This window comes from Bombina bombina, chromosome 1 (genome assembly GCF_027579735.1).
Source record: "Bombina bombina isolate aBomBom1 chromosome 1, aBomBom1.pri, whole genome shotgun sequence".
Lineage (NCBI taxonomy): Eukaryota > Metazoa > Chordata > Amphibia > Anura > Bombinatoridae > Bombina > Bombina bombina.
Genome location: NC_069499.1, coordinates 291,370,559 through 291,385,865, shown reverse-complemented (window position 1 = coordinate 291,385,865; position 15,307 = coordinate 291,370,559). Strand labels below are relative to the sequence as shown.

General features: G+C 39.6%; 1 protein-coding gene across 1 annotated transcript in view; it reads right to left on the bottom strand.

Moving 5' to 3' along the window:
* Window positions 1-15,307, bottom strand: part of LOC128657683 (protein mono-ADP-ribosyltransferase PARP14) — a 411,551-nt gene that overhangs the window by 263,845 nt on the left and 132,399 nt on the right. The window contains exon 6 of the mRNA XM_053712086.1: window positions 2,735-2,971. Within this exon, the coding sequence (XP_053568061.1) occupies window positions 2,735-2,971 (237 nt within the window). The remainder of the gene's footprint in view (window positions 1-2,734; window positions 2,972-15,307) is intronic.

Below are 15,307 nucleotides of genomic sequence, written 5' to 3'. Positions count from 1 at the left end.
GTTTTATTAGTGTAAGCTTAGGTTTTATTTTTATTTCACAGGTAAGTTTGTATTTATTTTAACTAGGTAGTAGGTAAATAGTTATATTGTAGCTAGCTTAGGTTTATTTTTATTTCACAGCTAAGTTTGTATTTATTTTTAAATAGATAGTTAGTTAATAATTGTAACATTTAAGTGTCAGTAAACCTAAAATATAATGTTATATAATTCTGCACATAGTGCAGAATTATACAACATTATATTAGTGCTATCGTTATTAAACCTTATTTTAGGGGAAAATAAGGTTTAATAAGGATAACACTAATATAATGTTATATAATTCTGCACTATGTGCAGAATTATATAACATTATATTTTAGGTTTACTGTCCCTTTAATTTAGGTCTATTTTAATTATGTTAAAGTTAGGGGTGTTAGATTTAAGGGTTAATATAGTTTAATTTAGGTTGTTGCAATATGGGGGCCGGTGGTTTAGGGGTTACTAGGTTTAGTTAGTGTCGGCGATGTTTGGGAACTGCGGTTTAGGGGTTAATAGATTTAGTTAGTGATTTAGTTAGTGTCTGTTAGTGTCGGGGAACTGCGGTTTAGATTAGATTAGAACAATGAAAATTTCCAAATATGAATAATGATTTCGAAAATTCGGAAACTGATTTATTCATTTTCAGGATTTTTTAGGATTTTCCGATTTGGAGATTCGGATGCATTCAAATCTCCGAATCGGCCAAAATTCGTCCGAAAAAGAAATCTACTACTCATTTGAAGTTCAGACTAAGTGCCATTACATTGTCTTTTTTCACATAAATGTTATATTACATGAAGGAATATGTGGTGTTAGTGATGAAATAGGTGATGTTATCTGAATGTCAGCAACAAAACCTTGGCACACACATTTTAAATAGAGATTATTGTCTATTTGTTTGTTTTTTTAAATACAGGTATCACTATCTTTCATTGCACAGATGTCATCACACATTCACATGATTGACAATAGTATATAGAACTAGGCATACAAATGGGCATCACTTGGAGTACTAAAATCCCGGAGGTGTCTTCTATCTTCATTCTATTGGCTGATTTTAACAGCAAATAGGATTTCAGTAGTTCTCATCCTATTGGCTGATTTTAATTTCGAGAATCAAATCAGCCAATAGGAATACAAGGGACGCCATTTTGAAAAGGCTCCCTTGCATTGAAGATCCAGTGTATGGCAGTTACCATATGAAGAAGACGTTCTGCGCTGGATGTCTACAAGGATGAATCTGCTCAGTGCCGCCAGGATGAAGATAGAAGACACTGCTGGGATGAAGATAGAATATGCCACCTTGATGAAGATAGAAGATGCCGTCTGGATGAAGACTTCTCGTCGCCTGGATGAAGACTTCTCGTTGCCACTGTGAGTGGATCTTCGGGGGATAGTGTTAGGTTTTTTTAACTTTTTTGGGGTGTTTTTTGGGGGGGGGGCTTTATGTAAAAGAGCTGAATGCCCTTTTCAGGGCAATGGGAAGCTTAGGTGTTTTTTAGAGTTAGGTTTTTTCATTTTGGGGGTTGATTGTGTAGTGGGTTTTACTGTTGGGGTGTCTTTGTATTTTTTTACATGTAAAATTTCTTTAGAGCAGTGCCCTACAAAAGGCCCTTTTAATAGGCTATTGGTAGTTTATTGTAGGCTAGGGGGTGTTTTTATTTTGGGGGGCTTTTTTATTTTTTATAGGGATATTAGATTAGGTGTTATTGTTTTTATTTTTGATAATTTTGTTTGTTATTTTTCGTATTTTAGTGTTTTTTTATTTTTCGTAATTTAGTATTTTTTATTTTTTGTAATTTTAAACAAATTGTTTTAGTAGTGTTAGTTTTTTTATTTTGTAATTTAGTTTTTTTAATTGGTAGTTATTTTAATTTTAGTATAATAGTTATATTAGGTTAATTGTTAGTTTAAACTTAGTTTTTTTTTTAATTTCACAGGTAAGTTTTTATTTATTTTAAGATAGGGATAATGTAATTTTAATTTAAAGTTAGGGGGTGATAGGTTTAGGGGTTAATAAGTTTATTTAGTAGTGGCGATGTGGGGGAGCTGGCGGTTTATGGGTTAATAGGTTTAATTAGTGGTGGCGGTGTCTGGAGTGGCAGATTATTGGTTATTAACTTTATTTAGGTGTCAACAATGTTATGGGGTGTTTAGACTTGGGGCTAATGTTAGGTTGTTAGGTTTAAACGTAACTTTTTTCCCCCATAGAGATCAATGGGGTTGCGTTACAGCGATCGCCATTCTGCACTTCAGGTGTTAGTTTTTTTTCTAACACTCTCTCTGAATTGATATCTATGGGGAAAGTATGCACCAGCACGTCAAATCAGCCCATGGATTTTGTGCGGTATGAAGCTTATTACCACCATATCGCACACACAAGGAGGTTTTTCAGAAACTTGTAATGGCAGCGTTATGGAGGGTAAAATAAACCCAACTTTTGTTGCGTTCATTTCGCACTCTCTATAGTGCAAAACTTGTAATCTAGGCGATTGAGATTTTTGTAAAAATCATATGCATAATCTAATACAGTAAAGAAAAATTTACTATATTTTTATTGTATATTCAAAATGTATTGGATTTTTTTTTACTTTTGCTGAAGCATGTACATCATGATTTTATTTAATGTATTGCTACTGACTATAGAATACAGATAAATGTATTTATAATTCCATCTTAAAATGTTATAGGTTTATAACTCGAAATTTTACATTACCTTGCTGATCTTTGAAAGTAACAATGGCTGCATTCTCTTCAGGTATTAGTTCAACTTCCTGCACTTGCCCACCTCCATACGTTGGACTCTCAAAGTACAAAATAAGATAATCTTCTATTGTGTTGAGGGGTAAATTATCTACCCTAACACTTTTAGACTTTTCAAGTGTCTTTGCTGATAGTTTTAGGCTTATAACTCTGGGGTTGCAGGAGAATGATTCAAGGAAAGTCAGTAAATCTGAAGAGAGAAACATATAATAGTTAATGAAGTGATCATAAATCAAAAGCAAAACTGATAATGCATGATGCATTTTTATTTTATTTATTTGTTTTTTATTAACCAGTTTTCATACATATACATTGAAACAGAATAATGCACATATATAGGACATTCCATTAATAGTACATTACATTGTTCCACTGGTTATCGTTTAGAAACAAAAATAACAGGTATATAGATAGATGAAGTCATGTCATATGAGTTGCGTTTCATTGGGTCTCTAAAAAGTCCATGTATAAAGTTGCAGTCCAAAATCCAACATTGAGGCCAATCATGAAATTACATGTAGAATAATTGGTTTATCAACATTAACATTAAAGAAAGAAGTTATAATCTCCCTAAATGTAGAATTCTAAATTCAAATTTTTAAGGTACACTCCCAACCAGTCGAAAGGACTTCCGGTGGGCGGAGCTACAGACCGGCAGCACAGTGAAAGAGCTCTGCAGAATACGCTCCATTAATGCATAAAATTGCTGCCGGTCTCGACTTCCCACACACACCATCCTTGTTGGGCTAGCATCTGGATAGTAGCCCCAACTGCTCCCATAGTGTGAAGGGCCGATTATCGCCCTTGCCCCTGGAAGGGACAGAAGTGCGCAACAGAGCGCAAGTCACGGGCGCCATCTTGGACTGAGGCCCACGCTACACCCGCACTAGTATCGGCTGTCTCCTGGCTGATGCAGAGATTTCCCCGCCGCAGCTGAATAAGAGAGAGGAGTGAGTACAGGCCGTTTGGCTGCATTACCAAGTGTACTTTCCTTTTTTCACACACACGCAGCTTGAATAAAAAACCATAAACATAAAGGGGAAAGAAAGCAAGGTATGAGGCTATACATGGGACTATTTAACTCTGACACCTGCAGCTGAACTTGCCTGGTATGCACCGATAGTGACTTACACTGAATGCGGGGTCACTGGGTCCAATTGATACACCCTGACTGCACAGCTCATTACAGAAGAAGCACTTTACAATTATTGGGGCTGAGTGGCACAGCATTTACTGTGGGTCCATATAATTTGTGTGCACTGGGGCTTTGGCCTTATTCTGATGTAGAGACTCACTCTTTACCCAGCTGCAATCTCTCTTTTTATATACATATCTCAAACTGGGCACTTATTCTACAGAGGCTGAAGTGTAACAACAAAATAGGAGGAAAACTGCTGTTTATGCAGCATTTATGTTTAGATCACTAGGTGGTGGTTTGTTCCTTTTCCATTGCTGATTCAGAGGCTGATACTGCCATCTAGAGGGCTTTCACACTCATAACAAGAAATCTTTCCTTATACTGCAAGCAATTTAGTGCAAGTTTTGCATGAAGCTAGATCAATACTTCAAACCTATATCAAACCCACTAGTGGACAGGATGACATCCAGACACAAGCAGTCAGATAAGAAGAGGCCTGCTACAGAATCACATATTGAATCTCCACCCTCTCCTAAATCCTCACACGTAATTACATCAGACTCCTCTGCTCTCCTTCAGGAACTCAAGTCATTCTTTCTACCGAAGATGGAGTCCCTCCAAGCTGGGGTGGATACACTGACTAGTGAAATAAGGCAATTCTCTACTAGGATTTCCCAGGTAGAACAGCGGGTTTCAGATGTAGAGGATAGGCAAAATTCAACCTCCACTTCAGTAAGGCAATTACTCCGACAAAACCAAATATTGCAAGACAAGGTGGATGATCTTGAAAATCGGAGCCGGAGAAATAATCTCAGAGTGGTTGGAGTTCCAGAAACAGTAAAGAATAAAGATTTGCTTGAATTTACCGCTTTAACAATCCGCAAGCTGCTGAAAATGAATCCGGATCACTTGCCTCTAGACATAGAGCGAGCCCATCGCATAGGCCCAGATAGAGGCCTTGAGACTTTAAATTCCCGCCCACGCCAAGTAATATATAAATGCCTCAACTACCAAGAGAAACTCGCTTTACTACGAGCGTATAGGGCTCACTCGGGAGATTTGATCTTTGAGGGAAAGAAAATATTGATTTTCCAGGACTTTTCTGCAGAGGTCACCAAACTCAGGAAGGATTTTGCTCCACTGTGCTCCCGTCTCTACAAGGAGGGGAGGCAGGCTTCCCTGCTGTATCCTGCTAAATTGAGGCTGCAAACGCCTGCTGGCCCCAAGTTTTTCAATACCCCCAAGGACCTGCAAGAGTATCTCGACAAGGATGGTCAACAGGATGTACGCTGAACACAGAAGATTCCCCTTTTTCAATTTTCTCCAAGCCTTCTATTGTATAATGGAAGGCTGGGTTGCTGCACCATCTCCCTTGGTGGGGAGAGCTTCCGGGAGTGATTTCAGAACTTCTGGACTGCCTGGACAGTCCACATGTGAGAGGCAGCTGCTCCTAGTGACTGCGCTATGGGAGCCTATGTACTCTCCTGCCTTTCTGCCCAGGAAGGCCAAAGTTATGGACATTGGAAAGTTAATGGTTTGGTTTCTTAGTGTTTTTCTGTTTTGTGTTAAAAGTTATGTTTTACATGCATACATGACGTTGATGATTCATGCTTTGTGTTTCCTGTGTTCGACACTAATGCCCTCTACCCACAATGGGGGAGGAGAGGCGTCTCTCCTTCTTCCAAGCCTTAGAATTGAGCCACCCGTGGAACACCCTCTTCCAACATAGCTGGTGAACTCCCCTTCCCTTGTTTAGACTCACATTCACTTGGTACCCGGTGTGTGAGGGCTTCGCAATATGCCAAAAAACTGATAAGAGGGCCTGTCATTCCTTTACTGCTCACTATGGTAAAACTCCCATGCTGTGCTCCCTGCTGTATTTTAATGCCCAGAGGTCCCCGTACACATGGCCCTTTAGATACCATAGTCTGTAAGACCTTGATATTAGATCACAATGTCTCTATTTTTCAGACATAACCCTCCTGGCAGAATAGACCTCTACTTCCCATTAGCAACCTCTGAGAAGTGGATATGGAAAACAGCTCATGCCATGTTGATAGACTATATTTGCCTGAAAGTTTCTCTGTTATTACATTAACTCATATGGGTGTCTATGCAAATGTTAAGAATAGTTTTGTTAACCGCCTCACGTGCTGCCAAGGTACAACTATAATAAGGCAGAGACCTCGTCCCTTCTTTCAAGCTAGTGAGATATACATGAGTAGGGATGTAAGGTGTTTATTGTGTGTGGTTGATGTGTCCTTAAAACCTGTATTATGTGATGTATTAATGCCTGTGTGTCTTTACCCTCAGCAACAGATGTACCTCCACTTTGGGGGGCCCCCACACCAAGTAATCTTTGACACATGGAATCCTTGTGGTGTGACTGGTCGGCTCTATACCTTCTGGCCTAACTGTGAGTACAACTCCCTGGCACACACTGACAGTGCACTGTCCCCACATCACACTTTCCCCTACACTTCATATTACTTATACCTTAGCTCAATAGCCCGCCTGCTCCTGAGGAAGAGCCTTGTATTGGCGATGCCTGGTGGAACATTCCATATCCAATTTAGATGACGGCGCAACGTTATAACATAGTCTCCTGGAATGTTGGAGGAATCACATCCCCAGCTAAAAGGAGCAAGATACTCCACTACCTTAACTCAATCCACACAGACATTGCATTGTTACAGGAGACTCATTTGACGCAGGAAAAACATGACAAGCTGAAGGTTAGATGGGTGGGACAAGTTATAAATACGCCAACGACAGGCAGGAAGAGGGGGGTGGCGATCCTGGTCAGGAAGGGGTTATCAATAATGTTTACAGATACATATATAGATGTACATCATCACCAACTTACATATATTTTCAAAAATCTATGTACTATGTAATGTTTACGGGCCTAATAATCTTTCTCCCCACTTCTGGTCCCAGATACAAACACATTTGACCAAACGTAATGACTTTCAAATCCTCATGGGAGGGGACTTTAACATGGCCCAACTATCCCCACTGGATAGATTTTTAGAGCCCTCACACTCCTACACTGTGAAACTAAGCTCTCAAAGACAGAAAAGTGAAACCAAAATTATTTTACGTCTCAAGGGAGGACTAGGACTAGTTGATCTATGGAGAATGCGTAACCCGGAAGTTAGAGACTATACCTGCGTGTCTAAATCACACCACACCCTGTCCAGTATCGATGATTTCCTCACATCTCCTGGCCTCACCACTATCATACCTTCAAGTAGGATACATCCCATCACGATATCAGATCATGCCCCCATCTCACTGGTGCTCAATTTTACTCCCCCTGAGGACCTACGCAAAACATGGAGGTTTCCTTCTTATCTGCACAGGAACTCATCCGGGGGTGGAGGGGTCTCCCCCTCTCCCTCCAGGGTAGAATTCATTTGCTGAAAATGGTAATTCTGCCAAAAATCTTGTACCCTTTACAAATGCTCCCTTTGTTGCTTCACAACAGGGACATACAGGTTATCTCTTCTACTTTTGCCTCTTTTGTGTGGAATCAAGGGAAGCACAGGATCAATATAACCAAACTTTCTATGCCACTGGAGGCGGGGGGCCTTCGGTTCCCAAACATTCAGTGGTACAATTGGGCAACGCTAACTAAACTAGTTCTTGGTTGGTTGACTGGATCTGAATATTTTAGCCACGCTGTGGAGTCGGACGGTGTAGCACCGTTGAACCTGGCTTATCTCCCGCACTCTACCTTGCCTGCTTTGCCCCATCACATTTCTCAGAACATACTGTTTAGAGACCCGCTGAGGGCGTGGCACAAGCTATGTCGTTTCTGGAACATAGACCATAAAGTGACCAGATACCTACCTATACAGGGAAACCCTAGGTTTATACCCGGTTTCACCACTCGAGCCTTTCAGAGATGGAAGGCCTCTGGCCTAACCTCTATCGTGCATGTCATCAATCCTAGCATGCTTCAGGTTCTCCCCTTTCAAGAGCTAAGAGAAACCTATGCTGTCCCTTCTGACACCATGTTTGCGAATTTTCAGTGTAGGCACTTTGTTAGGGCTCTCATTTCAGATAGCCAGCTCACAAACACAAATTCTAGCATAGATAGATTAATCCGCATAACAAAACAGGGATCACACTCCATAACTCGCATATATAACGAAAATACAAATCATTTGGAGCAGTCTGTACTACAAACAATACACTCCCAACCAGTCTATTAGGTTTTACTGATTTGTTTATTTACAGATCAATATATCATTTAGTTCCAAACTATAAAGAAAGAAGGATACCGGAGCCAGGATGCCAGTGCAAACGTTGGTTTATTCAGGTAGGAGACAACAGGTAGACAACCCTCCTTCTATCTGACGCATTTCACGCATGCGTACATGCGCTTCATCAGAGATAGTTACCTGATACTCCAGGTGAGCCTAAGTACTGTGTGTTGGCCAATAGGAGGTCGGTGCTCGCCTATTTGGGGAGAAGATAGGCTCAAAAGGAGTATACAGGTGCTATGATATCTAACTTGATGGCATAATAGAAATTACATTTTTCTAAACATATAACAATATGCATATTGTTGTTACAAACTATCGGCTAGATTACGAGTTTTGCGGTAAGAACTGCTCGGTGCTAACTTGCAAGTTATTGCCACCGTTCACCTCCATATAGCGCTGCTATTACAGGTTTACAAAAACCCGGCGTTAGCAGGCAATAAGTGAGCGTAGAGCAAAATCGAGCTCCATACCGCACTCCAATACCAGCGCTGCTGTGAGCTGGCTTTACGTGCTCATGCACGATTTCCCCATAGACATCAATGGGGAGAGCCAGCTAAAAAAAAGCCTAACACCTGCAATAAAGGAGCGTAAAGCTCCGTAACACAACCCTATTGATTCCTATGGGGAAATAAAAACTTTTTTTACACCTAACACCTAACCCAGTCTAAACACCCCTAATCTGCCGCCCCCGACATCATTGACACCTACATTACACTTATAAACCCCTAATCTGCTGCCCCCAACATCGCTGCCACCTATCTACACTTATTAACCCCTAATCTGCAGCCCCCAATGTCGCCACCACCTACCTACACTTATTATCCCCTAATCTGCCGTCCCCCGACATCGCTGCCACCTACCTACACTTATTGACCCCTAATCTGCCATCCCCCCACATCGCTGCCACCTACATTAGTTATTAACGCCTAATCTGCCACACCCAACGTGGTCGCCACTATACTAAAGTTATTAACCCCTAACCCTAACACCCCCTTACTTTAATGTAATTTAAAAAAAATAGAAATAAAACCTATTAATAGCTAATTCCTATTTAAAACTAAATACTTACCTATAAAATAAACCCTAAGCTAGCTACAATATAACATTACAGTTACATTGTATCTATCTTAGGTTTTATTTTTATTTCACAGCTAAGTTTGTATTTATTTTAACTAGGTAGACTATTTAGTAAATAGTTATTAACTATTTACTAGCTACCTAGTTAAAATAAATACAAATTTACCTGTAAAATAAAACCTAACCTGTCTTACACTAACACCTAACCTTACACTACAATTAAATAAATGATATTAATTAAATACAATTAACTAAATTACAAAAACAAACAAACACTAAATTACACAAAATAAAAAAAGAAATTATCAAATATTTAAACTAATTACACCTAATCTATTTGCCCTATCAAAATAAAAAAGCCCCCCCCCACCACAGTTTTTGAAGACCTGACATCCATCCTCAATGAAGCAGCAGAAGTCTTCATCCAAGTGGGCCAAAGTCTTCATCCAACCGGGCAGAAGTCTTCATCCAGACGGCATCTTCTATCTTCATCCATCCGGCGCGGAGCATCTCCATCTTCAAGACATCCGGCATGTAGCATCCTCTTCTTCTCGAATGAAGGTTCCTTTTAAGTGACGTCATCCAAGATAGTGTCCCTTGAATTCTGATTGACTGATAGAATTCTATCAGCCAATCAGAATTAAAGGTAAAAAAAATACTATTGGCTGATGAAGCTCAATCCTATTGGCTGATTGCATCAGACAATAGGATTTTTTCACCTTTAATTCCGATTGGCTGATAGAATTCTTTCAGCCAATCGGAATTCAAGGGACACCATCTTGGATGACGTTACTTAAAGGAACCTTCATTCGAGAAGAGCAGTCGGAAGAAGAGGATGCTCTGTGCCGGATGTCTTGAAGATGCACCCGCTCCGCGCCGGATGGATGAAGATAGAAGATGCCGTCTGGATGAAAACTTCTGCTTGGTTGGATGAAGACTTCCGCCCGGTTGGATGAAGACTTCGGCCCGCTTGGATGAAGACTTCTGCCGGCTTCACTGAGGACTTCTGCCGCTTCGTTAAGGATGGATGTCGGGTCTTCAAAAACTGTAAGTGGATCTTCGGGGGTTAGTGTTAGGTTTTTTAAGGGTTTATTGGGTGGGTTTTATTTTTAGCTTAAAGTTTGGGCTGAAAAGGAGACAAATGTCCTTTTAAGGGCAATGTCCATCCAAATGCCCTTTTCAGGGCAATGGGGAGCTTAGGTTTTTAGGTAGGGTTTTTATTTGGGGGGTTTGGTTGTGTGGGTGGTGGGTTTTACTGTTGGGGGTGTTTGTATTTTTTTTTACAGGTAAAAGAGCTGATTTCTTTGGGGCAATGCTCCGCAAAAGGCCCTTTTAAGGGCTATTGGCAGTTTAGTTTAGGCTAGGGGTTTTTTATTTTGGGGGGGGGGGCTTTTTTATTTGTATAGGGCTATTAGATTAGGTGTAATTAGTTAAAATATTTGATAATTTATTTTTTATTTTGTGTAATTTAGTGTTTTTTTTTGTAATTTAGTTAATTGCATTTAATAAATGTAATTTATTTAATTGTAGTGTAAGGTTAGGTTTTAGTGTAACTCGGGTTAGGTTTTATTTTACAGGTAAATTTGTATTTATTTTAGCTAGGTAGCTAGTAAATAGTTAATAACTATTTACTAACAAGTCTACCGAGTTAAAGTAAATACAAACTTAGTTGTGAAATAAAAATAAAACCTAAGCTAGCTACAATATAACTATTAGTTATATTGTAGCAAGCTTAGGGTTTATTTTATAGATAAGTATTTAGTTTTAAATAGGAATTATTTAGGTATTAATTGTAATTTTAATTTAGATTTATTTTAATTATATTAAAGTTAGTGGGTGTTAGAGTTAGAGTTAGACTTAGGGTTAGGGGTTTATAACTTTAGAATAGTTGCAGCAATTTTGGGGGTGGCAAATTAGGGGTCAATAACAGTAATGTAGGTTGCGGCGATGTTAGGGGCAGCAGATTAAGGGTTAATAATATTTAACTAGTGTTTGCAATGCGGGAGTACGGTGGATTAGGGGTTAATATGTTTATTATAGTGGTGGCGATGTCCGGAGCGGCAGATTAGGGGTTAATAATTTTATTTTAGTGTTTGCGATGCGGGAGGGCCTCGGTTTAGGGGTTAATAGGTAGTTTATGGGTGTTAGTGTACTTTTTAGCACTTTAGTTATGAGTTTTATGTTACGGCGTTGTAGCATAAAACCCATAACTACTGACTTTCAGTTTACGGTATGGATCTTGTAGTTTTTGGCCTCCCAGGCAAACTCGTAATACCAGCCCCATGGAAGTGCCATTGAAAAAGGACTTTTGGAGGGGGGCAGAGCCTACAGCTGTAGCGGCAGGACGTATCTTGTGGTTCTATTATAGAGCTTTATGTGATATTTTATTGTTTTCCAGCGAAAAAAATATATATAATTCTATGATTAGAGACCAGCAGACTGCTATAGGATTCAAGAAATTGATAATCCTGGGGGAAACTTCCAGGTTTGACATCTCTGCCTATGCTCTACAGTTAGGCCATGCGGCTGTTGCATCCCTATGGTGTCTGGCAGTTTGTAGAGCTGGGGCTATCGCATATTCCCCCCCTAGGAGACTGGGGTTACGAGCAGTACTACTTACTGCTACTACTGCAAATCATTACAAAGAAGAGCATTTCTACTATAAAAGTCTACACCTCCCCCACCTCTAGATAGGAACCATCCATTCTGCTAATAAGGTTTGAACGCACTTCCGCAGGGATCTGGCTCTGAGTATGGAGGCCATAGACAGATGGGAACGCAGAATGACACGGCTTGTGGAGGACCACTATCAAACCCTGGAGACCGAGCTTTGCAGTCTCATATCTTCAAAACCCACGGAAAGCATCTTACCCGTAGCAGCAAGCGGGTTAGTAGAGAAACATGGTGGAAGACAAATGCCACCAATGATAAATCACAGACGGGAAGATCTTGTGACCAGGGAAGCCCCGGTGCATGCCCTGAGAATGCTCCCAAATCAAGAGCTGATCATACAACAAGACAAGACAACTACTGAGGCTTTATCTGATATTGTGCAGAAGACTGCTACCGCATCTGACTATCACCGCACTGCAACAATTGCCCTCAACAATCCCAAGGAGGACTCTGCTGAATTTGCAAAACCAGCCCTCCTTAAGCCAGAAGACATGGGTAAGGCCAGTCGCCCACTCCCGACTCCAGCCAGAACTAAGGTCTTAGTAGCATGGGAGTTACATTTTACTCCTAGGAAGTGGAAATATACAAAATTTGCTCAATCGTCAGAATATCTTAGATGGCCGTGGCAACACCCGGAGCCCTTGTACCCGGCAAATCTAACAACTGATCTACCACGTTGTCCACAGTCGCTACCTCTAGATCTCTCTTTTGAATGGCCTACAACATTGAGGACCCTCTGGGAGTATGGTTTCTGGCTCCAGAGATTAGCTTTCTTAGTTGACCGCATTACCAAGGGAACCTGGCTATTGCTGAGATCTGCCGCAGGGGTTCATTTCAGGGCTGGAATCGGCTGAATGTCTACTACAACACACAGATATCCGCAGTAGAAATGGTACAGTAAAATATTACAATATGGCATAAACTGATACCCACTATGCTACCTCTCTACTGCTACGTTTATATTTCATTATTCAAGAGCAAGTAATCAATTCTTAATCTCCCTTTGTATGGATTAATGATGGCAACTTAGCCTGGTGTTTAGAGGACTTCGTTTTTGCATGTTAGGTTAAATATCTGATTGTATATTCACAATAGATTATTGATATGTAGCTGCCTACATGCTGTTTACATCTGTTCCCCATACCATGTCTCTGTTTTACTATTTTTCACCCCTATAGAGGTTCAAATTTATACATGCTTTTGCGTTCTCCTTGGTTATAGATTAGTACCTACTTAGTTTTTAATTTTTAATGTGTGTCCTTCCACTTCATTGGGAGGATGTGACCCGTTTTCAAACACTAGTAGAGAGTAGGATGTTAAGACATGGAAATGGAGAGTCTCATGTAGTTGTCCCTTGGAATGTTTGTATTACTTTAGAATGGGGGGTTAGTCTGTCTCTCTTAATATTTCCCCTGCCTTTGGTTAGCTTGAATTTTTATGTGACAGCACGCGCAGGTTTGTTAATATGCCAATATTCATCATGTGACCAGTGCTAATCCCTTTGTAATGAGCTATGCAGTTACCAATTTTAACTTGCCTAACGTTCAAGGGGTATGTAAAGTCCCCTATATCAATATATTTGTCTCATAGCTTTTATGCTTTTCCCCCTTATTGATACTACTGCAATGGAGACGATATTGTTCATATATTTCTCAGATAATGCTCAAAGTATATTTAATCTCCCCCATATGTAGATATATATTTCTATTCTAATTCTTTTGTTTTCCCCTTCATTAATACTCCCTGCTAGATCCCTGGGCAGATGATGGTATAAACATGCTAATGTACATAGATACCAGGTCTCTCCACCTGATGGCGATGGCATTTTAGACTTTACTAATGAAACAATAGCTACGTAGCCCTTTGATATGTAAGTTGTGCAGATTCTCATTAGACATGCATCCATCCTCCCACGCAGCCCTCCCTGTAACTTAATATTAATTAAAGTGAATTAATCCCTGGGCGCTATCCTTACAAGTGGCTCAATAGCAAATTGTACCTGTTTAGTAACCTCTCATACTTCAGTGTTAGTTATTTATGTTTCTAAATCATATTTCGGGTCCAAAAGTGGCCCTTTTCATTGTTGTCCCTTCTCCCCAGTATCACCGATATGACTTACTAATTTTCTAGGGGGTCCAAGAGTGGCCTCCATATACCTATAGGGATAAACGTTGTGTCGTTATTTTACCTTTTTCTAATGGGGACTCACTATATTAGAAAACATGAGGATGACTTTGTATCTCTAGATATTAATTGGTTTCCTTTTGTAGCATGAATTTAACTAGAGATTTTGTGGATGTCAATGTTATTATATTATTCTATTTTCTTTTCTTTTTCCAGTATTGATGTAATTTATGCTTGTATTTACATGTCATGTAAATTATTGCCTAATTCTCATGTAGTGTATTTCACCTCAATAAAAATATTATTAAAAAAAAAAAAAAAGAAAAAGGACTTTTGGAAATCTGCGGTAGTTACGTTGCGTTCCGGCCAAAAAAGTGTGCGGTGCAGCTATAACTCCAATTGAAAAGAAGGAAGAGGGCGACTCCTAGTGCAAATCAATCATTCAAATGGGCACCCACTGGTAGCTACCAATAAAATGGATACTCACATGGCCTAAAGCACACTATAGTGCTAGTGAAGCAAGCTGGGTCTATTGTAGTGGCCCAGCGCACATAAACTCATAGGCTGTAGTCTTATTCCAGGAACATCAGTAAGAGACAGGAGACTTCAGTATAAAAAAATTATTTTATGATCTAAAAAAGTTCATGTACAATTACTCAAATAAAATACAAAGTGATAAAAAATCAGTAAAACACGCTACGCGTTTCTCAGCGCTAACCACGCTGTTTCCTCAGGCATGTAGTACTGATGTTAACTGAAGTCTCCTATTTATGCTGCCTCTAGCTAATGGTATAGCAGGCTCCACCCTAGTGCAACCTTAATTGGCAGGTGTTACAATCATTAATTGTTTAGACATATTCTTCTTAAAAAAACAAAACATCTAAAATGTTAACAGACAAACTAAAAACAAATGAGTCAAAAGCCACAGTTGTTTACAAATGACACATGCATTAAACAGATCTCTGCATATAATTAAACAAAATGTTGAAACCGCATATGTTAATACACACACAAAAAAATGCATTAAAACAAATGTAGTTGTTATTACCTTGTGTTCTATGAGCCATGTTTTTAAGAGACATAAAATCTACTTTCTTTTTTTCTCCTCTTTTGTTAACCGATCGCTGTTAGTTAATTTGTCTATCAGCTGTGAGAAGTCACAGCAGTATTTGGAAGCTAAATTCTGGGCGTTAAATGAACCAGTCTGTGTCTTTTATTATTGAAATCTTGTATGTTTCAA